We start from the raw sequence: 20,425 nt of genomic DNA on the forward strand, positions 1-20,425 counted from the left end.
ATAATTGATAGTTCCTTTCACAGTAGGTTGGTTTCTATGCTATGTTAAGACGCTTATTTTTTTTATTATAAAGCAAACAAATTAAAAATTTATAGCCGTTGAAACCTAAAACTACTCCAATTAAACACCAGTCAAATATTTAAATATTCACGTATATTAAAGCTTGAAATATATTGCGATATTGCAAAGCTACAGGATATAATGGTATACATGTACACCTTGTTTTAACCTTATCAGAATACTTTCACTAGCAATTTTGCTACATGCGATTGACTATCGTAGCTTGATGTCTTATTTACCAATTAATAGAATAACAATATGAAATAACTTCAGGTACAAATGAAGAACTATGTTTACATGAATATAACACATTTCTGATAGAGAGGTAATAGTTAATACTTAAAAGAATACCTGTCGTTTCACAAGCTATGTTTGTGAGAGTTGAAAGAAAAACAAATATCCACGAGTATAGATACATCATGCTCCCATTTTATTCGCGATACAATTGCACACTCTGAATGATAACACACTTAATGCTAGTCTAGACTAGGTATTTACATGTGAATCTCTAAATATGGTACCCTGTTTATACGACCTATTAATACCCACGAGGGTAAAATTTGTTCCTGTTGTTGTCTTTTTACGCGATTTCATGGCCATTAAAAACTTTAATTTTTATTTTTAATTGAAAAGCAAATAGTTTGTGATGGAAAAATGCATAAATCAAAATCAACTAATTTCAAAGTCCTGAGTATTTTTTTTTAATTTTTGAAACATGGTAAAGATTTAGCCGTTCATGTTTTTTTTACTGTTAGATGCTTATTTATACAAAATAAGAATCTAGTGTGTTTTGAAAATGCATAATAACACAATGAATAGAGAACTGTAGCTTTTAACTCATGTGTACTAGCCACTTACGTGGAAAAAAACTCGAAGAAAGAGATATTTATATAAGACGTTAAAATTGTATTAAACATAAAAGTCGTTTTCTGGAAATATCTTGCCGAGGAATTTAAACAAAATATTTTATTGAATTTTACATTTATTGCAATATTATTTCTATAATTTTGTCCAATCTTTACTGTAAAATTCTGCCCAAATCAAAATACCCACTTGGGGAAGTCCTGTTTTGCGTTAAGATGATATGAATTACACAGGGTGACAACTATACCGCACCTCCACCCAAGAGACACATTTGCCTCCGAGTGTAAATTTACCCAGGCGCTTCTATGCAGTTTTTGCCCCTGGGTAGATCTCGTCATATAAACGGGTTATAAAATTAAGAAGTAGAGATATCCTTTGTCATTCAACAATCATTGAATTGAATGAGGTTAATATTATTCTGGAGTAATTTAATAGCTGAACATGTAATACGATTTGCCTGATATATAGTCCACTTATATGGAGAACAAAGAAATTGTAGAAAGTAATACTTGAGGTAAAATTTCATATTATGTTCATGAGGTAGGACATTATAAGTTAAGAACGGGATTCGGTTTTTGCCATCGACTTATCTACTAAACGGGAACGCCACGATTTGAAGTTTAAGTTTACTTTTTGCTATTCGCGGTATCAAATTTCAACGAAGAGTGAATTGAACGATGAACGAGTCGTTAATTGTCAACTCGTCGACCCGTCAATTGTAAATTTACCTGGCTATTTTAGCTTGTCTCGATAAGTAATTTCCACAACAAATTAAAGAAATGAATAGCCCAGAAGTCGAAATATATTAGCATACATTTTTATAACATAACATATAGTTTATTGTAATCTAAGGCCTCCGGCCCATAATACAGTTATTCATACATATAATTTTAACAACATAGATATAATACAATAATGAACAAGACATATTTTAAAGCAATGATATATCAATAATATTCTTGAAAACTGTTTTAAACAAGGTTTCAAAATGCAAAGAATCAGCATGCTTGCACATCAATATTGCATTCATAACTTTCCGGTATAAGAATAAGATGCATATATAATAATAAGGCACAGGTGAATAACACTATAGCGAGTTATCATTACGTTTAAGAAATGTTTCTCTTGTTATAAAAGCGTTGTGAATATATTTTGAAATCAGTACAATACTATTTTTTGACACTCCTGACATAATGTTGTAGAAAACTGATTGCGTGGGAATAGACAAAATCCAGTTAGATTTGAAATATTCATTTCTCAAGTTTGCATACAACGGACAAATCATGAACATGTGGAATTCGTCTTCAATGACATATATATGTTCGGACAAACAATATGGGCAAAATCTAGATTCTCGCTCAATATTCAGGTGTCGACCCTTTTCAATCATCAGGGGGTGACTTGAGCACCTAAAGTTAGACAAGTGTCTTTTCAATATATATGATAGATCACATGATAAATATCGTTCAGGATCAAGAGCAGTTTTGAAATGTTTATAATGGACTGCCTTAGGTGAAGCCTCTATATATGAATACAGTTGTTGCACAGCACAATCTTTGAGTCTTTCAATAAATAGCCTTAAGAAATGTTCTTGGTTTCCAATCTCTTGTGAAATCCACGCATAACCAAAGCCGTTCTCAAATAATAATTTCTTCACACTTGTTGCCCATGTTACCTGATTCATCCAGTGATTTAAGCATAAGATAACTCTGTCGTGGATAACGGTTTTCTGGCATGTGTATCAATTTTAACCAGTACTTAATGCAACGTGTTGTATATTGGATGGACATAGGGTTTCTTCCACACTCACTTAATGCAAAAAAGTTGGCAACAGACTAGTTCAAACCACAAATCCGTTTACAGAAGTCAATATGGACTTTCTCCGTACATTCAGAATAACGGTATCCCCATATATCGGCGCAGTAACACAAAATAGGTTGTACAATTGAGTCAAACAATTTAAAAGCATCTTTCGGGTGTAAATAACCAAAATGTTTTTGATATCTTAATATGTTTGTTATGGCTTTTGTCGCCTGTTTCGCAAGTGTTTCCCTAGTCAGTGTCCAGGAGAGCTTTGGAGTGAAAAACGCTCCTAAGTATTTATACTGGGATACAACTTCCAATTGAGTACCACGATAGTACCATTTTTCATAGTGTCTTAGAATACCACCGTTTCGGAAAACCATTACTTTCGATTTGTCAGTATTAAGTTCCATACCAGTATCTTCACAGAATGATTCAATAAGGGTGATTTGTCTTTGTAAGTTTATAGCTGTATCTGCGAAACTCGATACATCGTCGGCAAACATTAGAGCGTATAAATTACCTTTTTTGTCGGTTACAAATATCCCATTCGTAGAATTAGCCGTAAGATAGTGAACTAAGTCATTCATAAACAATGAGAATATTACTGGCGATGACACACAGCCCTGCTTTGTCCCAATGGAGCACCGGAAGTAGTCCGTAAAACCGCCTGTTGCTCGTGGATCGGATATCATCGGTAGGTATACGAGCCTGGACGTTGGAACCTGGTATTTTCACGCATGATTTTAATTGTTCGTACATAGATTGTAATATCACTAGAAATTTACCACGGACTCCATTTCTGTACAGACATTACCATAGATTTTTATGTTGACAGCTATCAAACGCCTTTTTAAAGTCCACGTAAAAGACGTAAAATCTCCCTCGTTGGCGTGAGATATGTTTTTGACTCAATGATTGCAACGTAAATATATTGTCTGTTGTAAAGTATTTACTTCTAAACCCTGCCTGGGCCTCATCTATGATCCCATTTTCTTCACACCATTTAGTAAGACGCTTTGTTGTTATATTAACAAATATTTTGCTTATACTATTTGTAAGCGAAATTGCTCTATAATTATTGGTATCCTTTAATGGGCCCTTTTTGTGAATAGGGCTGATAACATTTCCACTCCATCCCGATGGAAAGTTACCCGTGTTAAATATGTTATTAAATAGATCAGTCATATACGGGGTAATCAATTGGGAGGTACTTTTAAACATTTCCATACAAATGCCATCAGTTCCGGGTGAACAGTTCCCTCGTAAGTGTGCTATACTTTCCCGTACTTCACTTTCTGTTATTACTTCATTCAATATGTCACCGTTTACAGGTCGTGTAATATCATCAAAAACTGATCGATTATCCCAATTATCGTAATTATTGGGGTCGCAAAATAACTGTTTGAAGTATTCGAACCATTCACTGTCCGATATACAATTGATACTCGGATGTTTATTGTCTTTAATGCTTTTCAATGTACTCCAAAAGAGCTTTGGGTCATTTCTACAGCTAATGAGAAAGTTTCGGCGCCTTTTTTGAAGTTCATATTGTTTTGATCTACATACAGCTTTAAAAGCACTTTTTGCTATTATAAATTGCTCAAAATCCGCTTGGTTATTTGTAATACGAAACTTTCGCAGCTTGCTATATTTATCATATTTCAACTGTGAACAATCAACGTCCCACCATTCAGGTTGTTCATTTACTTTTGTACGATAACTTTTGCATCGTTGCCTTTTCATAAGTGCCCCAGCTTCTTCATATACATGTATAAAAGCAATTAGTCTTTGATTTATGTTTAATAGTGGTGAAGTGCGTTCGAAAACACGAAATAAGTCACCGAATGTATTCACAAAGTCACTTCTCATCGTCTCCTTCCATTTGTGATAGTACGCAGGATTTAATTTCTTGTCTCTATGTTTTACTTTTTGAGTGTCATTAAGGGGCCACTTTATGGTACACATCAATGGAAAATGGTCTGAGAACGATTCGCAGCCAACTGTAAAGTTAGGAACGTTAGCGAACAGTGACGTCGATGCAAGTATATAGTCTACAACGCTTCGCCCATTGTTCGCGGTACATGTGAATTCTCCGTTATTATCGTGAAACAGACGTCCGTTCATTGTATGAATGTCATGTGTGCAGCACAAATCTATCAGCGATGTCCCAAATGTATTCACTATTGTGTCTTTATTACATTTAGGAACAGCAAAGTTATCAGACGGATAATCACTGTCTCCGAATACGAAGTCCAAGTCATCGTTTGGAATAAAATCTTGCAACAATCCGATACGCGCATTAAGATCTCCAGCGACTATAAGATCAGCCGACGGAAAGTCAGATACAATCGCAGTTATTTTTTGGTTAAGAATAGATATACCGTTCGTATTAGTTTCTTCATATATTGTCGACCGCTCGGGTGACACATATGTGATTAACATAATAATGTCATTTTGCAGATAGTTCAGTTGTTTTGCAAATACCAAGACTATACAATCGTCTTAATCATCGTAAATTCGTTTAACATGGTCATTTAACCAACCTTTCATGAAAACAGCTGCTACACCAGAACCTCGTTTGTTTGAGCATATACGAGATTTGGAAAACAAAGTATAACCTGACAGATATAAACTAAAATCATCATTTTTAGTTTCCCATGTTTCATAGAGACTAATGATGTCATACTGAGCACAAAAGTCAGAAAATAAATAGTCACTTTCAAACTTTCTCAGTCCCTGAATATTAAGTGAACAGATCTTAAGTTCGGTAAAATTGCTATTTACAAAACTGTATTTTGGACCTTGGCCACAGCCCTATTTTTCAACTAGAACTGGCATTTTTTTCAACATCATCGTAACAGTAGGCACTTCCATTTACCATAAGTCTGTCATGTTTGAAATGAGCCTTTTCCCCCTCGTCGATACATTGTTATGGCACAAGGCAAGGGCAAACACGACAAAAAACTAAAGACACAAACATATAAACAACACAAATCCAAACACCAAGACACAAACTTACATACACAAGTACAAACACCACAAACAAACCCTACCCTATCAAACTGTTTTACCGTTAAATGATGGGATAACCACCATGGAAAGGTCTGTTCAACAAGAGTCACTGAAACTTAAATCTTCTGAGGGCTTAAACAAGGTAGCATGGCCATAACCTCATACGTGTCCCATTTATTAATAATAACTGTATAACAATATATAAGCCTAGTCAGAACACACATCAACTTGAAAACAAAGGATAACGCAAAAAATAATAATCAAATAATCAATTAATTTTAAGTACTCAACGACCGGATACCATCATCACCTGTAACTTTGATGGCATTGATGACATTTACTGGGCCGATCAATTGATAATGAAAGATATAGTTAATGACCATGCTCCTTTAAAACAAACTAAGGGAGAAAAACCGTCACCCCCTTTCATGAATGGATAAATGATATTTTAAAAAGAAACAACGAAATGTAGCAACAAACCTTAAACGAAAGTCCATGCAAATATATTTCGAAGAAAGGTGTGGGCTGGACCGAAATCAAAGTACTTTTCGCCTTCTATCAAACCCTATTTATCAAACAAAAATGTTCAAAAATCAGAAGCCAAAGTAATTTTGAATGAAAACAGCACCGTCATATCTGATCCATAATCTGTTTGTAACATTTTGAATGATTTTATGTCAATATAACACACAACATAGGTATAAACAGTTCTATTATTGTAGACAATACTCACCCCAGCGTAGAAGCAATCAAAAAAAGGAAATCCAAATGTAAATGTGTTTGATTTTAAACCAGTAGACAACAAATATGTTCATAATCTGTTATATAATATTGACTCTAAGAAAGCCACTGATGTGGGTAATCTCCCACCACGGGTTATAAAAGAGGGGGCGATTCACTGACAGAACCCCTAAAAATAGTGTCAACACATCTTTTGCAACAGAATTTCCCAACTGCCCTCAAACTTATCAATACACCCTTATTTAAAAGGGAAGGCCCATTCCAAAAGAAAAACTAAAGACCTGTTAGTATTCTCCCTACTATACACAAAGTTTTTGAGCAATCGGTTAGTGAGCAACTCTGTTTTCATTTCGAAAATATTTTCATAATTTCCTATCTTTTTTTAGAGCTAAATTTGGATGTCAAATATTTTACTCCGATTAATGAAGGATTGGAAAAGAGCCCTGAACAACCATGCGTATGTAGCGGCTATATTGATGGACCTGTCCAAGGCCTCCGACTACCTCCCTCATGATCTTATTGTTCTAAAACCTAAAGCCTATGGCCTCTCTAATCAAGCTGATGGCCTCATGCATAATTATCTGTCAAAACCGGAAACTAATAGTAAATCTTGTTGATTTTCATAGTGATTGGATGGATATATCCGAAGGTGGACCACAGGGATAGATCTTGGGCCTTGATTTTCAATATATTGTATCAATGATATATTTTACTTTATTCATCAATATTTATGCAAAAAGCTACAGTAACAAGCTCAGTAGCAAAAAGTTTAAACATAAACCAGGTTTAGTGGCACTGGGCAAACGCCAAAGACATAGATCCCAAAATCACAAACAAGAAACATAGAACAGCAAAAAAACTCTACAAACAGCACAGTGCATACATACTATATATATCAAGCCAAAGTTTACAACTACACTGATGACAATACTTTATCTCATTGTGATTCCAACATCAACAATCTAAAAGAAGTTCTTGAATCTGAAAGTGCTATTCTAATCAAGTGGTTTGAAGATAATCTCATGCAAGCAAATCCTGATAAATTTCAATCAATATGTATCGGAAAATTCACATTATGTAAAAAAGATTTCTTCAAAATTGAAAACTCAGAAATACCATGTGAAGTAAGTGTTAAACTCTTAGGAGTAGAGATTCATTCACTGCTAAATTTTGATACTCATGTTGCAACCATTTGTAAGAAATTAGTCCTGCAAATAAATGTTTTGTCTAGATTGTCTAAAGATCTCACACAAGATACAAAAATGCTTATCTCCAACTGTTTCATCCGTTTCAATTTTAACTACTGTCCTTTAGTTTGGCATTACTTACTGTAATCAACAAAATACCTAAAAACTAGATCAATTGCAATATAGCGAGCTATAATAAGGTTTTAACGATTTTACTCGTACATCTAGTTATAAACATCTGTTAGAAAGAGTAAATATACCAACCCTTCATATAGGCAGAAGGAGACAAATCGGTGTTGAAGATTTAAAATGCTTTAATACATCAGATTAACTTGTCTCTGGTAAAATCTAAAATCAGGCATAAAAACATGCTCGATATTCCAAGTGTGGCAGCAAAAATAAATGCTCTAGATTAAGGTTAGCCTTTCCTCTGTTATACTCTTACCTTGTGTGCTTGTAAGCTTTACTACCAATGCTTGTGCTTATATTCCAAATGTATAGTTTAGTTAAAATGTGTCTAAGTTACTTTATGCATGTATGTCCTTTTGTTAAATGCTTAAATCTTCCCCAAGTAATGTGCATGGCCGATGTGTTTACCTCTTTAAAGCTAATAGCCATATTATTTCTGCGTTTTCCTTAGAAGAATGTTTTAATAATCATGTAAGTAATGCATCCTTTTTCCTTTTTAGTAAAAGCTATGCTTTTCTGTTGTCTAGTTCTACTCGTATACTGGAAGTGAAAGCTTATCAGTTCACCACTGGTCTGAGCCTGGTGATATAAGAATCTCGTATTTCTATCTATGTATCATAATGGGTGGGTTTTTTTCAGTGTCTTCTTTTTCCTTTTAATTATTTTCTATTAAACGATGAGCGTTCACCTCTAGCGTCTTATTGTGTATATGTAAAATACCTGTTGTTTATGTTTAATTGCTTTTTTAGCCGCTAACTACCTTCTTATCACTTGGTAAATGTTTGCTGTTTGAATAAAATGTTTTTGTCTTACTGTTGCTTTCATGTAAAGTTATCTTAATGTTTTTTACAAGTGTTTAAATCATTAAATATATTTTATCTTGTAACTTCTGATGTATCTCGTTTATGGTCATTTTCATAATGAAGCCTATAATCTTATTGAAACCTGTGTATTCATATTATAACATGTGATATTATGATCTTGAATCTTTTCCGGTCTTTTGTTTGCTTGCTATTGAATAATCTGTTATGTCGGAAAGTAGCTATCAGCTAGTGTTATTTATGTTTATCATAACCGACTTTAAATAAAGATTATCTTATCTTATCTTATCTTAACTCATGTATACGAGCCCTAAACGTGAAAAAACTCAAAACAATTTAATAACTTAAGGAGCAGACTTGGAAGTGAAGCTCGTAGTGCTATAGCGGGACTATCGCTGTCGAACGAAACTTTCCCGGCGGCAGTCAACATTCTCAATGCGCGTTTTGATGACACATAGAAGTCATAGACCTCAACTACAACAAGCTAATAAACATCAAGCCAGCTGGCGAATATGTCGAAATATTTCGGAAATTCCTAGATACCATGGATAAACATCTAAGAAGTTTGAAAGTACTTAGACAACACATTGATCAAGATGTGTTTGTTGTTTTAAAATTGAAACTTCCGAGCAACCCTATTCGACAACTTGAAATCAAAAAGGTTCACGAGAAAATTGGACAATAAATAATCTTCAAGATAATCTCTATGAATTCTTTGTGGCAGGTGAAAAAGTTGAAAAGGTGAAAAAAAACAAAAAACAGTTAAATCAAAAACAACATGTTTAATAACTACCAGTGACCGGAGCCAACAAATTAATTCACCAGAAGCGTTATCTGCCGGCTGTATTGAAAACAGGAATAAAAACTGTCGCTATTGTGCAAAATATCATTTGAGCGACGAATGCGTTAAACACATTATCATTCATGAAAGAGAATCATGTTTAAAGGAAAGTTGATATAAATGCTTAAGGGAAGGACATTCGTCGCGTCACTGCAAAAGCAACAAAGTCTGTGTATATTATGGTCAGCAAATGTGCATCATCGTAGCTTATTTCTAATGAAATTTAAAAAAAGAAAGTATGCATGAAAGTGTAGATTAATCTGAAGAAGGGAGTGACACGTATGAGGATAATACACTACCCTAAGAAAATGTCCACAAATAGAATATTTCTAATGCAAACAGCACAGACAAATGTGAGAAATCCCGATCCAAAATCACCAAAATCACCCATTTGATTCATTAACAAAGAATGTTATGTTATTAACAAAGAATAGTGCCAAGTTCCTAGTGTATTATATGTTTCAAATACTTTGTATTTCATTTACACCATTTCTGATAGTAAATAGAGGATATTTGTTTATTTCAGTGTAAGATCGTATTTTATTTCACGTGTGTCATAGAAAAACATATTTTTACGAGTGGCGAAGCTGAGAAACAGTTCTCTGCTATTCATTCTTATAGTTTATTATTCGCTCGTGTTTTAGTGCAAAGCTTTTATGAACAGTAAACAATGAAGTTTTATAAGTGCACATATGTCCCAAAAAATAATGAAAACACTTTTATTTTAAGTTGGGCATGACTACATAACCAAATTACTACGCCGCTATTTAAGAATGAAAATTTTGAAGGTTAGCATTACAATTGCGAATACTCATTGGATTTTAAACAATCTTCTTAGTTTAAGACTGCATGTGTTTCATAGTAAATTAATATTCAGTCTGTTTCGAGTAAAGAGTGAATGCCACGTTAGTTTGTTGACAAACTCTGAGGTGTGGGTGGGGTAAAAAATATCGGATTATCTGTAAATTGTTGTGTGAATTTTCGGGGAAGCTCATTTTAAATACTACAACGGCAAACAGTTCAAATTACAATTAAACGAGAATATAAATTCTATTTATGTTCGAACAGTTGTTTTGTCTGTAATTTGTTTGGTATGAAAGCAAATGTTCGAACATTCAGCTTCTAAGATCAAGGAAATGTTTGAAAAGCAGGATAACCGGTAATAAACGGCAAGTTGTTAATTTCCAAATATATATTTATTTAAATCTATAAAACATTTCTTTAATTTTCAAACATTTTCTTGCCAACATTTACTGGTTCAAAGTCCAGTGTTCTGTTTTGATCAAGGCAAGTAACTACAAAGGAATTTAAAAGTAGTTCTGAAAGTTGATATTTTCACTCCTTATTTGTTGTTATTTCACTGTTTAAACCCCATATTTCATCGAAAAGCATGAAAGAAAGACAAATATATTTGCAATTTTAAGCAAACACATCCTTGAGACGTAGTAATACAATTGTCATTGTACATTATGTGAAGTTGCAAGTTTCAGTTTTGATTCAGTTAATTGGATGAAAGAGAAAAAAAAAACAGTTGAGGTATGGTTATATCTTTCCTTAATTTTATTTTAATATAGTCATATACATATACAATTGTACTTTCTTTAACCAATCCAAAACAGTTATCTTTAAGATAGTTTGTTTTGGCTAACTTGAACCAGACGAAATAATTAACCACTTTTACACAATTTACTGTTTACCTATTATCCGGTAAACGGTTATGTGACTTGTTATACAGGATAGGATATTAAACACCCATTCAAATATCTATATTATATAATCGTTCATAACCAACACTTGACTATCGGTAAATGCTAGTGCTATAATTAGATATGCACATTTATTCAATTGCGCATGCGCAGTATCATTCACGTGAGCATCCCCCACGAGAAAGTTGGCGAACTTTTTGACATATTTAATACTTTTTGTAAAAGAAATGTTTAAACGTACGCTTTGTGTTGCATTCGATGCAAATGGTGTTGCATGGATACGGTTCTTTTTTACCATTCTCACCTTTTTTAAGAAGATTAAAAAAAAAAACACGAATAAAAAGCGATTGCCGGCTACTGCTTTCCGCCGGATACTGCTCTCCAACCAGTAGATACAAAAAAGTCCAAACCAGTACTCGGAATCATTCTGCGTATAACCAGACTCAAATGAATCCTATTAATAATGTGTAAGAGGGTTATAGGAGGATTTTCTAACATGTGTTTTTGTAACACCCCTCCGACCTCATTTAGATCAACATGTCCACCTTTCTGCCGTCTTAGAATGGAATGTTTAAATAGTAAATAGCTCCTATCACATTGATTTAGTTTATGTAATGTCAAGAAGCTTTTTAAGAGATTATGTATTATACAAACTTAATAGTTATATCTAGCAGGTGAAACCTAAATCTAGTCAAATAAAACAAAAGTCAAAAGTAAAATAATGAAGTTATTTACACTCTGATACAACTTGCCCTTTTCACCATTTTTACGCAGCACTCTGTCATTTCGTAACCCTGGCTTAAATTCTACCATTTGTGTGAAACTGTGTGCGTATATAAATGTCATGATTCAGACAATATGTTTACCTCTTATGATCATCCGTAAACACTTACCTTCACTAAGTGTCCACCAGTGCTTTATTATATTCAACTACATACTTATGATCTCTTACTTTAAAGAGATGTTTGTAAAATTCACTTACAACAAAACTTGAAAACTTTGCGAAATTGCAAAGCTACAAGATATATTGATATACATGAACATCATATTTCAACCTCATCAGAGGGTGCTTTCATAAGCAAACAATTTATATGTAAATGTATATCATAGTTTAAAGCTTTATTTACTAACTTTTAATATTTTGCTTTGAAACTATTTCAGGTACAAATCAATGTTCATGTTTATTTTTAAATGAAGAATTAACTGATACAAAATTGATAAAAAAATAATACAGATTTACCTGTCGTTTCACAAGCTATGCTTGCGACAGTTAAAAAGAAAATAAATATCCACGTATTGAGATACATTATTCTTCCATTTTATACGCAATTGAATTGCACATTGTTGAAACACACTGAATGCTTACTATCAAACTGTTGTCCTTAGATAACTCGACTACTTCTCCTGATTTCTAAGGGAGGCTACTCCATTAACAACTTCAGGGGATCATTTCTTCCTAGAAGGCGGGCACAGATAAAAGGCAAATTACACCAATTCGGAAGTGCCTACTCATTGTTACATGCCTTAGTTATATTAACAGTAACTTAAAGCATGATTGTATCGTTGACTACTTTCCATCTCCAGGGTTTTGAAACTGAATGGTATGTGATTTCATAAAAGGCTAAACATAATGGATCTACTTGATCAACATTTTTGCTTACATTTTCACCACATTTTACCAAAATCACAGTGGTAACGTTTAACCAGTTGTATTTCTCTAATAAAATCTCTTTTGCAAACAGTGTTAAATGTTTAGTGCACAAGTGGAGCTTTCTCTCCATCAGGTGTTGGGGTCGTGGAAGACTGAAAATCATTGTTATTTTGCGTGCAATTAGGTCATTTGACAATATAAATAATAGGAAATTAATTAGGTGATGTCTTGCCAAAAGAAATCAGCGAAGCGAGCATGAATAATGATGAATTGAACGGATAAAAGGACGTGCACTTAAAGAAATACGATGCGATAGGACACTTGAACGTCTCAGGTAGAACGTGCGATTTGTTTTTACGCATACAGGGTTCACAAAAGTCATTTTTGTTGACAAAGAGACCCTTGCTTACGCTGACTTTCTACAAGTCGAGAAGCAACGTTTTGTTGTTGCTGATTTTTCAAACGAGAGAGGAAATTACGCCACCAGTAAAGTTGACGGAGGAAATTACGCCACCAGTAAAGTTGACAGGATGGTTGCAGGAATTTAACACTATCCCAGATTTTACAGAAAAGAAACTCTATAACTACATCGTCTTGAAGGCTTGAAACGGCAGCTGCAGTCGAACGGATTGTACATTACGTTAAGGAATATTACATATTTTGGTTGAAAATTACCTTATCAGCTAAAAAAATACGTTTTAATGCAAATAATTAAAGCAAATATTAAGAATGTTAACTTCGCCTTTTTTGGAAGGATTCATATTTATCTGTATTCAGTGTTAACTTAATCTAATATAATATTCATAAAATGAGTCATATTCATTTTAGCGTCAGCATGAGTTCGAATCCCATCTTTCAATCTCACAGTTAGGCCATACTTTATAAATGTTAACGGATCTACAACTTAGATGATTGGTAACGGAATTTAAACAATTCAAATGCTTTTATTTCGTAGTTAATTAATATTGTTAATCTATTTCTTTTAGATGAATCCAATTTCTGAGCAGTCTAGTCCCTTCTACGCCAGAGCCGGTGTGATCCCGTCCTTCCCGACTGTAGACTGGAAGAAATCGCCCGATTATAATCCATGGGTGCTGCTTTCGAAGGTCACTGTATGTGTTTACTTAGCAGATTGCAACTGTACAGCAGGGTAAATGAAATATTCCATTTAAATGAAAGAAAAGTAATGTAGCAGTGACAAGGTGTTGTGTAATTTGTGAACCGACGGATTCCAGAGATTGGCTGTGGTGAATTTGTAAAAAGTATTTATCGGGTGACCGTTGGTGTCGACTGTTGAGCAAATCGATGTATTGGACTAGCCATTGACACTGGGAAAATAAAAAGACAAGGATTCTCATTCGCTTCGCGTAGCTCTTGAATAAGTTTTAACTATACCACCATTTAACTGATTTTTTCAAGATAAAAGCATGAAAAGTAAACTTTGTACGTTTTTGTGAACGAAAGTTATCTGTGTCAAAAGAAGACGGCGACGACGACGACGACGAGGCTATGACAATCTTCAATACAGACTAGTTAAATCAGGAATCTAGGTTGCAGGTGTTTACTGATCACACCATCAATAAAGAAGACCGTCGATAACAAGAGCGCTAGGGGGCGAGCGCAAAAACTCGTCTGTGTTTATCATTTAATAAGGGTATTACACGACAAGTTTACAGTTATGTGCCTCGTGCTCAACGTGTGCGAATTGTCACTGCGAACATGGGGACCAAATTTCATTTTAATAATGTATTTGCAGTATGGCACGACGACGACGAAGCCAGCGCAATAATACCGCGACCTTCTCCTTCAATACAGACGAGCTGAAATCAGACATCTAGACTGCTGGTTCATACGTATTAAAAAGAGATTATTACCTGCCTCACCGTTACCGATTTATTTGACAATTGTAATGGCAACCTTAACATCCATGAGATTACTATTGTCTCCATTTTCAATTTTCAATGTGCGTTAAAGGCATCGTTTATGAACAAGTTTCTGCGATTTTTTATACTCACTCTGGCACATATGCCTTCATTTTACTTATACCTCTGAAACTGATTTATCTGTCGACACTTTATTAAATGATGAAAAGCATAATATTTATTATATAATATATATATAATATAACATAATATAAATGTCTATAAAATGTTCAGTTTTCTGGATTAATTAAAATACAAACACTAAAATACAAATATGAATTATAAAGGTATTGCATGTGAAATAAATAACGAAATAGCACATTTATTGTCTTCTAGTCATCTATTTCGTGTTGTCTTCATTTACAGATGATGTTAACTCTGTGTATATAGTATAGCTTATTAGTGATTTAGTGGTAATAAACATTCAATGTTATATTGTTCATATGTTTAATAAAGTTTGATGATTTTTGGTGTATGAGTCAATTTCTAATTATATAGCTACTACTAGGCCGCACTTTATGTTAAACGTCTTAAGTTTCAAACACCAACCAATGCTCTGTCTTCTGTCATTTAAGCAGTGGTCAACCAATCATTGAACTTATGTGCTTATAGTTTGAAGTTTAATTTAGTTAAGTTTTGTTAATTTATCATAATATGTAAAACATGAGTTCATGAGTATACATCTGTCGAAAAATATAAATATATATACACAATCAATATATCAATAAAATATTTATAATATGCATATAAGGAAAATATAACTTTGCATTGATTACAAAATTAAATTAGTATTTTAAATAGCGCTATAGACAAAACAATACCATGTCAATATATCAAGTATGTGACAACGAAAGACTAGCGAGCAATAACAAAATGACATAAAACGTGTTTCAAAAGCTACCGCTTAGACGTGGTAGGTAAAAATAACAACACTACACAAATATGTACATATTATTGGCATACAGTTAATAAATGATAACTAGAAGAGTTATTTACGAAAATGCACACAGCATAATTGTCACGGCGAGTAACACTTTTAAAAAGAACCCCGGCTTTGTCACGATGGATATACAGATTAAAATAGACGTCCGCTTCAGCAAAGTAGGTAAAATTGGCAAATATGGACCCCCGCTTCGGAACGGTAGGTAACACAGTTAATATTGAGCTCCTTCTTCATCAAATTGAGTAAAAGTTGGGGACAATTGCAGCAGACAATAGCACTTTGATAGTCGTATGGCAACATGGCGACATCTAGCACCTAGCGTGCAATAACCAATTCTGTCAGACGAATGTACTTCAGGTATGCTTTAGAATTCCAAGGGCCCGGTTGTTGTTTATATTTATCTTCTACAGCAAGTCATTTTATGGAACCAAAGCCAACTTTTCAATGGTTAAAACTGGTTAACTAATTGTTGCTAGAGGAGCAAAATGAACGCCAAATAAAATGACGCTATCCTATTCAAGCTCAAATCATTGCAACATAGGGAGAATTCCATGACGTTTTTTTTTTCTAATTCGTTCTGGCCCTCTGCAATTTGAAATTAGACGTAGGATTAAGATGTTACTAAATAAGCGAAGGCGTTATCTTCTCGGTGAACTGGAACCACTTTTAATGTTAATTGTTGATAAATTACCGTCAACTAGTGATACGTTAAATTGAAAAATAATTAGAATGCATAAACAGTTTTTCTTCTTCCCAATTTTTCACCTGCTATCCCAATGCATTTGGCTTCGCATTATAAAGAATGAATTGTTCAACTTTTTAACCATCAATGCTCTAATCGTAGCACAAAACTATGATTTGAACATTTGGTTCTTGAATCCGAAATTCAGAATCAAAGTGGCGCTTTATTGACTTTGAGTCCTTCTACGTGCTGGAGACCCGGATTTTTCTAGTGTTGAAACCTGAGAACTATGTGAATTTGTGCCGCTGCTATGTCTTGTTTGTATTCATCAGTAGGAAGTAGTTTACCCACATCTTCGCCATTAATGAAAAGCTTATCCGTTTGCGCTCCTTGTACAACATGTTTTGATAAAAGTGCATACACATGACCGCCTTGCGATCCTGCTCCTGTCTTCCTTGCAAAGCCTGCCAATGACCCAAAATGTTCTTCAAAAACTTTATCTCCTGGCTGGAAAAAATGTTTGATAAATGGAGAACCATATCGAAAAACTACTTTCATGATATCCCATTTCTGTAATAACAGTCGAATTTCTTCCTCAGTTTCGACTTCGGTTTCCAATTCTGTCTCAAGAAAAATATTCAATGTTCCGAATCTCTCCCCGAAAGCAAGTATCCCTTTGATTTTCTTCAAGTTTTCAATAACCTACAATAAAATAGTTCAATAGGAAACTAGTTCATGTACGAGTGCCATTCAAAAAAAAACAAGTAGACTTTCTTATAAATATTTGGTGGGAATTTAAACTAAGGTATTCTTTTAAAAAACTGTAAGAAAAATAGACGAAATGCATTGACGTGTTGTTGTTTTGATAATCATGTAAACATCAAAATGCTAAGGCGGTGTATAGATTTACATGGGGTGTATGTAAACGTTTTAGCTGTTAATAATGTATAAACATGCTAACAAACTTTGGGTAAATAACTTTTACACTTAAGAATAAACAAATGTCACAATACATAATTGAGTGGATTGTGTCAAACATTTTGGCTCCTGAAACGATTCCTCATCGTGTTGCACTTTTAAAATGCTCAGTCTGATCAATTTTTCTAACAAAGAATTTGCGATGCTCCAAAAACACCTACATGTATATAAAGGGCACATGTATTATGCTTGCTAGATATTGACCATTAAAGCGACACAAAACCTTACTTTTTGAAGAGTTTGCGTTGCGTTTTTAAACTCACATTTGCACTATGAAAGTTTCTAAAACCTCGGTTGACAAAACTATTTAGTACTCCGAATAACAAGTGTTCTCGCTAAATAAATCCTAAACTTTCATGTGTTATTTTTCCAGACTATTTTCTTTATGTTTAGAATGCTGACATGTTTATTTTACGTGATGTTAGAGCAGTTGTAAAATACTTCGTTTACGGATATGTGTAATTGTGGACTTGTTTTTGTAGATGGCAAAAGTTTAAAATGGCATGCAAACAGCGGGATAGATTTATGGGAGGCATTGAATCCACAACCACAAATTGGCATCGATTGCAAAAATTTTGCAGTATGTGTAGCCACACATACAAATACACGCACTTTTTTTGTTTCTCAACCTCTTTATTTGCGTGTTACGTACTTACTTACACATCCTTCAACTAAACATTTTTTTTTTATTTTAGGATTGTTACAATTGTGTTTTGAAAATGTTTATAATTTGAATAATCAAAAAAGAAATGTAAGTTGCGTTAAACTAACAAAAATTTGAATATTACACATTTCCAAAATTTCTTAGTATTGAAACCATATTTCCTTTATGTCCATACTATCTTCCATGAATCTATTCCAATGCCGGGAAGATTTAAGTATTGATAGTGTTCCCCTTAATGATACATGTTCTTGACATGTGAAATATATCAAAGCAGATATCCTGATAGATATTTTTCCGGTTCATGCATATAACTTATCATTTGCATGAAAAACGCCTTCTTAATGGCCTAGTTTAAGCCTTCTGTAAGTAACCAAAAAAATCCGTGTATAGTAAACATCTTCTGTGTATTGATCTTTATCTGAATTGCCTTGTGCTGCTTATCAGATATCCGATCTGAGTGTCAAGCTGTGCAGTTATAGAGTTTTTTTTATTTTAGAACGTTTTTTACGTAAGTATGGACAATACATCTTGTCTTTTAGTTGGTGTTGTTGTCTTCTTATAATATTATTATTATTATTAAAATGCCCTTGAAAAATAATAAGAGTTATGTTATATATAAAAGTCTATTAATATGATTTAACCATAATGCTACACAATTTGGATATACCAATGGTGACCATGCATTTACAATGTATTTAAAGATGCACTCTTACTCCCAAATAAGATTTACTACAGTCAATAGAAATGTTTTAATATTCCAAACAGGCTGAATAAATATCGAAAACAATGGTTCTTATGAAGGATACCCCAAGTCAACTTTGAAATAAAGATGCAAAAACACGGTATTTCAATCTTATGAGACGATAGTAGATGACAGTAAATATTTAAACACTCACTAATCATTTAATAGTTTTGCATTGTCAGCTATTAAATACACGACTATAATCGTGTTATCAATAATTAGTATTTTTCATCAATGTATTGTTTAGTAAATAATTAAAGGTTTGTCACTCAATGTATGTTTGTATGTATTGATTTTGAATAAGAGTGTCACTTTAAATCTGTATGCTATATAACTATTTAAAAAATATCTCTTTTATTTGTTTATTATTTATTACCAAACGGTTAAATTAATACATACACTATGGCTATGCATATTGTTTATATGTATTAGTGAGACAATGAGATTATCTACTCGAAAAGTGTCAACCCTAGATGGCCCTGAGCCAATAAACAAAAACACAGGAAATGGCCCTCACTGTGAGACCAGTGCAATAAAAAGGAGATGCACAGCAGGGGATAAACATTCCTTACGCAAGGTCTATTACTATATAAATTATTATCAGAGTTAATTGAATTTCACAATACTAGTGAAAATCAAGTGTGGTATAACCCGAGTGAATCCTTAAGAGTGCATGCTAGAAATGTGCCAAACGTTTAAAAATTTGTGTGACATTTCCTCACCTTTTCACTAATTAATTCGAGAATGAATTGCGGTAATGATGTCATTATCGGGGTATGAACGCAGTTGGGCTGGTTAAAGTGTGTTAAGTCCGGAGGACTCCACGCTTACTTTGACCAGCCTGACTGCGTTCATATCAAAAAATAACACCTTTAAACATTCTTAGTTAAGTTTTTCGGGGCCTGCTGACACAAAACAAACAATAATAAGATTTAAAAACATCAATTTACATGCATATTGTTATGCGATGATTCGCGTTCCGAACATTTCCGAAGAGGTTGCGTTAATCGGAAAAAAAATCGCTATTGCCGAAAGGCAGTTCATTTAAGGAATGGAATCTGAGGTGTAAATATTTGACATTATATTTCAAAAATATAGTATTTTGATTTATCTCATAACCCTTGTATATGAAAGGTTTTAAAAACTTTGAGGGTATTTAATTCTAACAATGTCCTTTCACAGTTATAAACATGCAACAGTGCGATATTTTTGTTTGTATCTCAGTCCCACTTAGGATTAAATAATTAGAGAATAAAAATATAAGTGCGTTTTTAACTATGATAAAGTCTCATAATTTATAATGTTTGATGAATTCCCGAGGTCAACACGACGCTTTATTACAAAGAAATGTATGTGAAATACCAACGAAATTCCAAACTGGTCCACTAACTTACTATATGCTTATGAGGCAGATAAGCGGGCGGAGCATAGCATCAATATTGCTTAGGAAAAAAACAAATAGGTATTTCGGTGTTTTGGTAAAATGCACTTTTTGTGTTTGACGAAATATAAAGTGTGCAAATCATTAGGAGTGTTAAAACTAAGATGCTTAAAGCTGGAACCCTGCAGCAATTGTTTTTTGTTCAAATATCGTTTTTGAATACCACAATACTCCT

At 33.5% G+C, this 20,425-nt stretch overlaps 1 protein-coding gene across 1 annotated transcript in view; it reads right to left on the reverse strand.

The window, feature by feature from the left end:
* The window catches only part of LOC128207777 (uncharacterized), a 41,353-nt gene extending 40,842 nt beyond the window's left edge, over positions 1-511 (reverse strand). The window contains exon 1 of the mRNA XM_052910899.1: positions 412-511. Within this exon, the coding sequence (XP_052766859.1) occupies positions 412-481 (70 nt within the window). The 5' untranslated portion in view covers positions 482-511. The remainder of the gene's footprint in view (positions 1-411) is intronic.
* Positions 512-20,425: the final 19,914 nt, after the last annotated feature.

Source organism: Mya arenaria, chromosome 11 (assembly GCF_026914265.1).
Source record: "Mya arenaria isolate MELC-2E11 chromosome 11, ASM2691426v1".
Taxonomy (NCBI): domain Eukaryota; kingdom Metazoa; phylum Mollusca; class Bivalvia; order Myida; family Myidae; genus Mya; species Mya arenaria.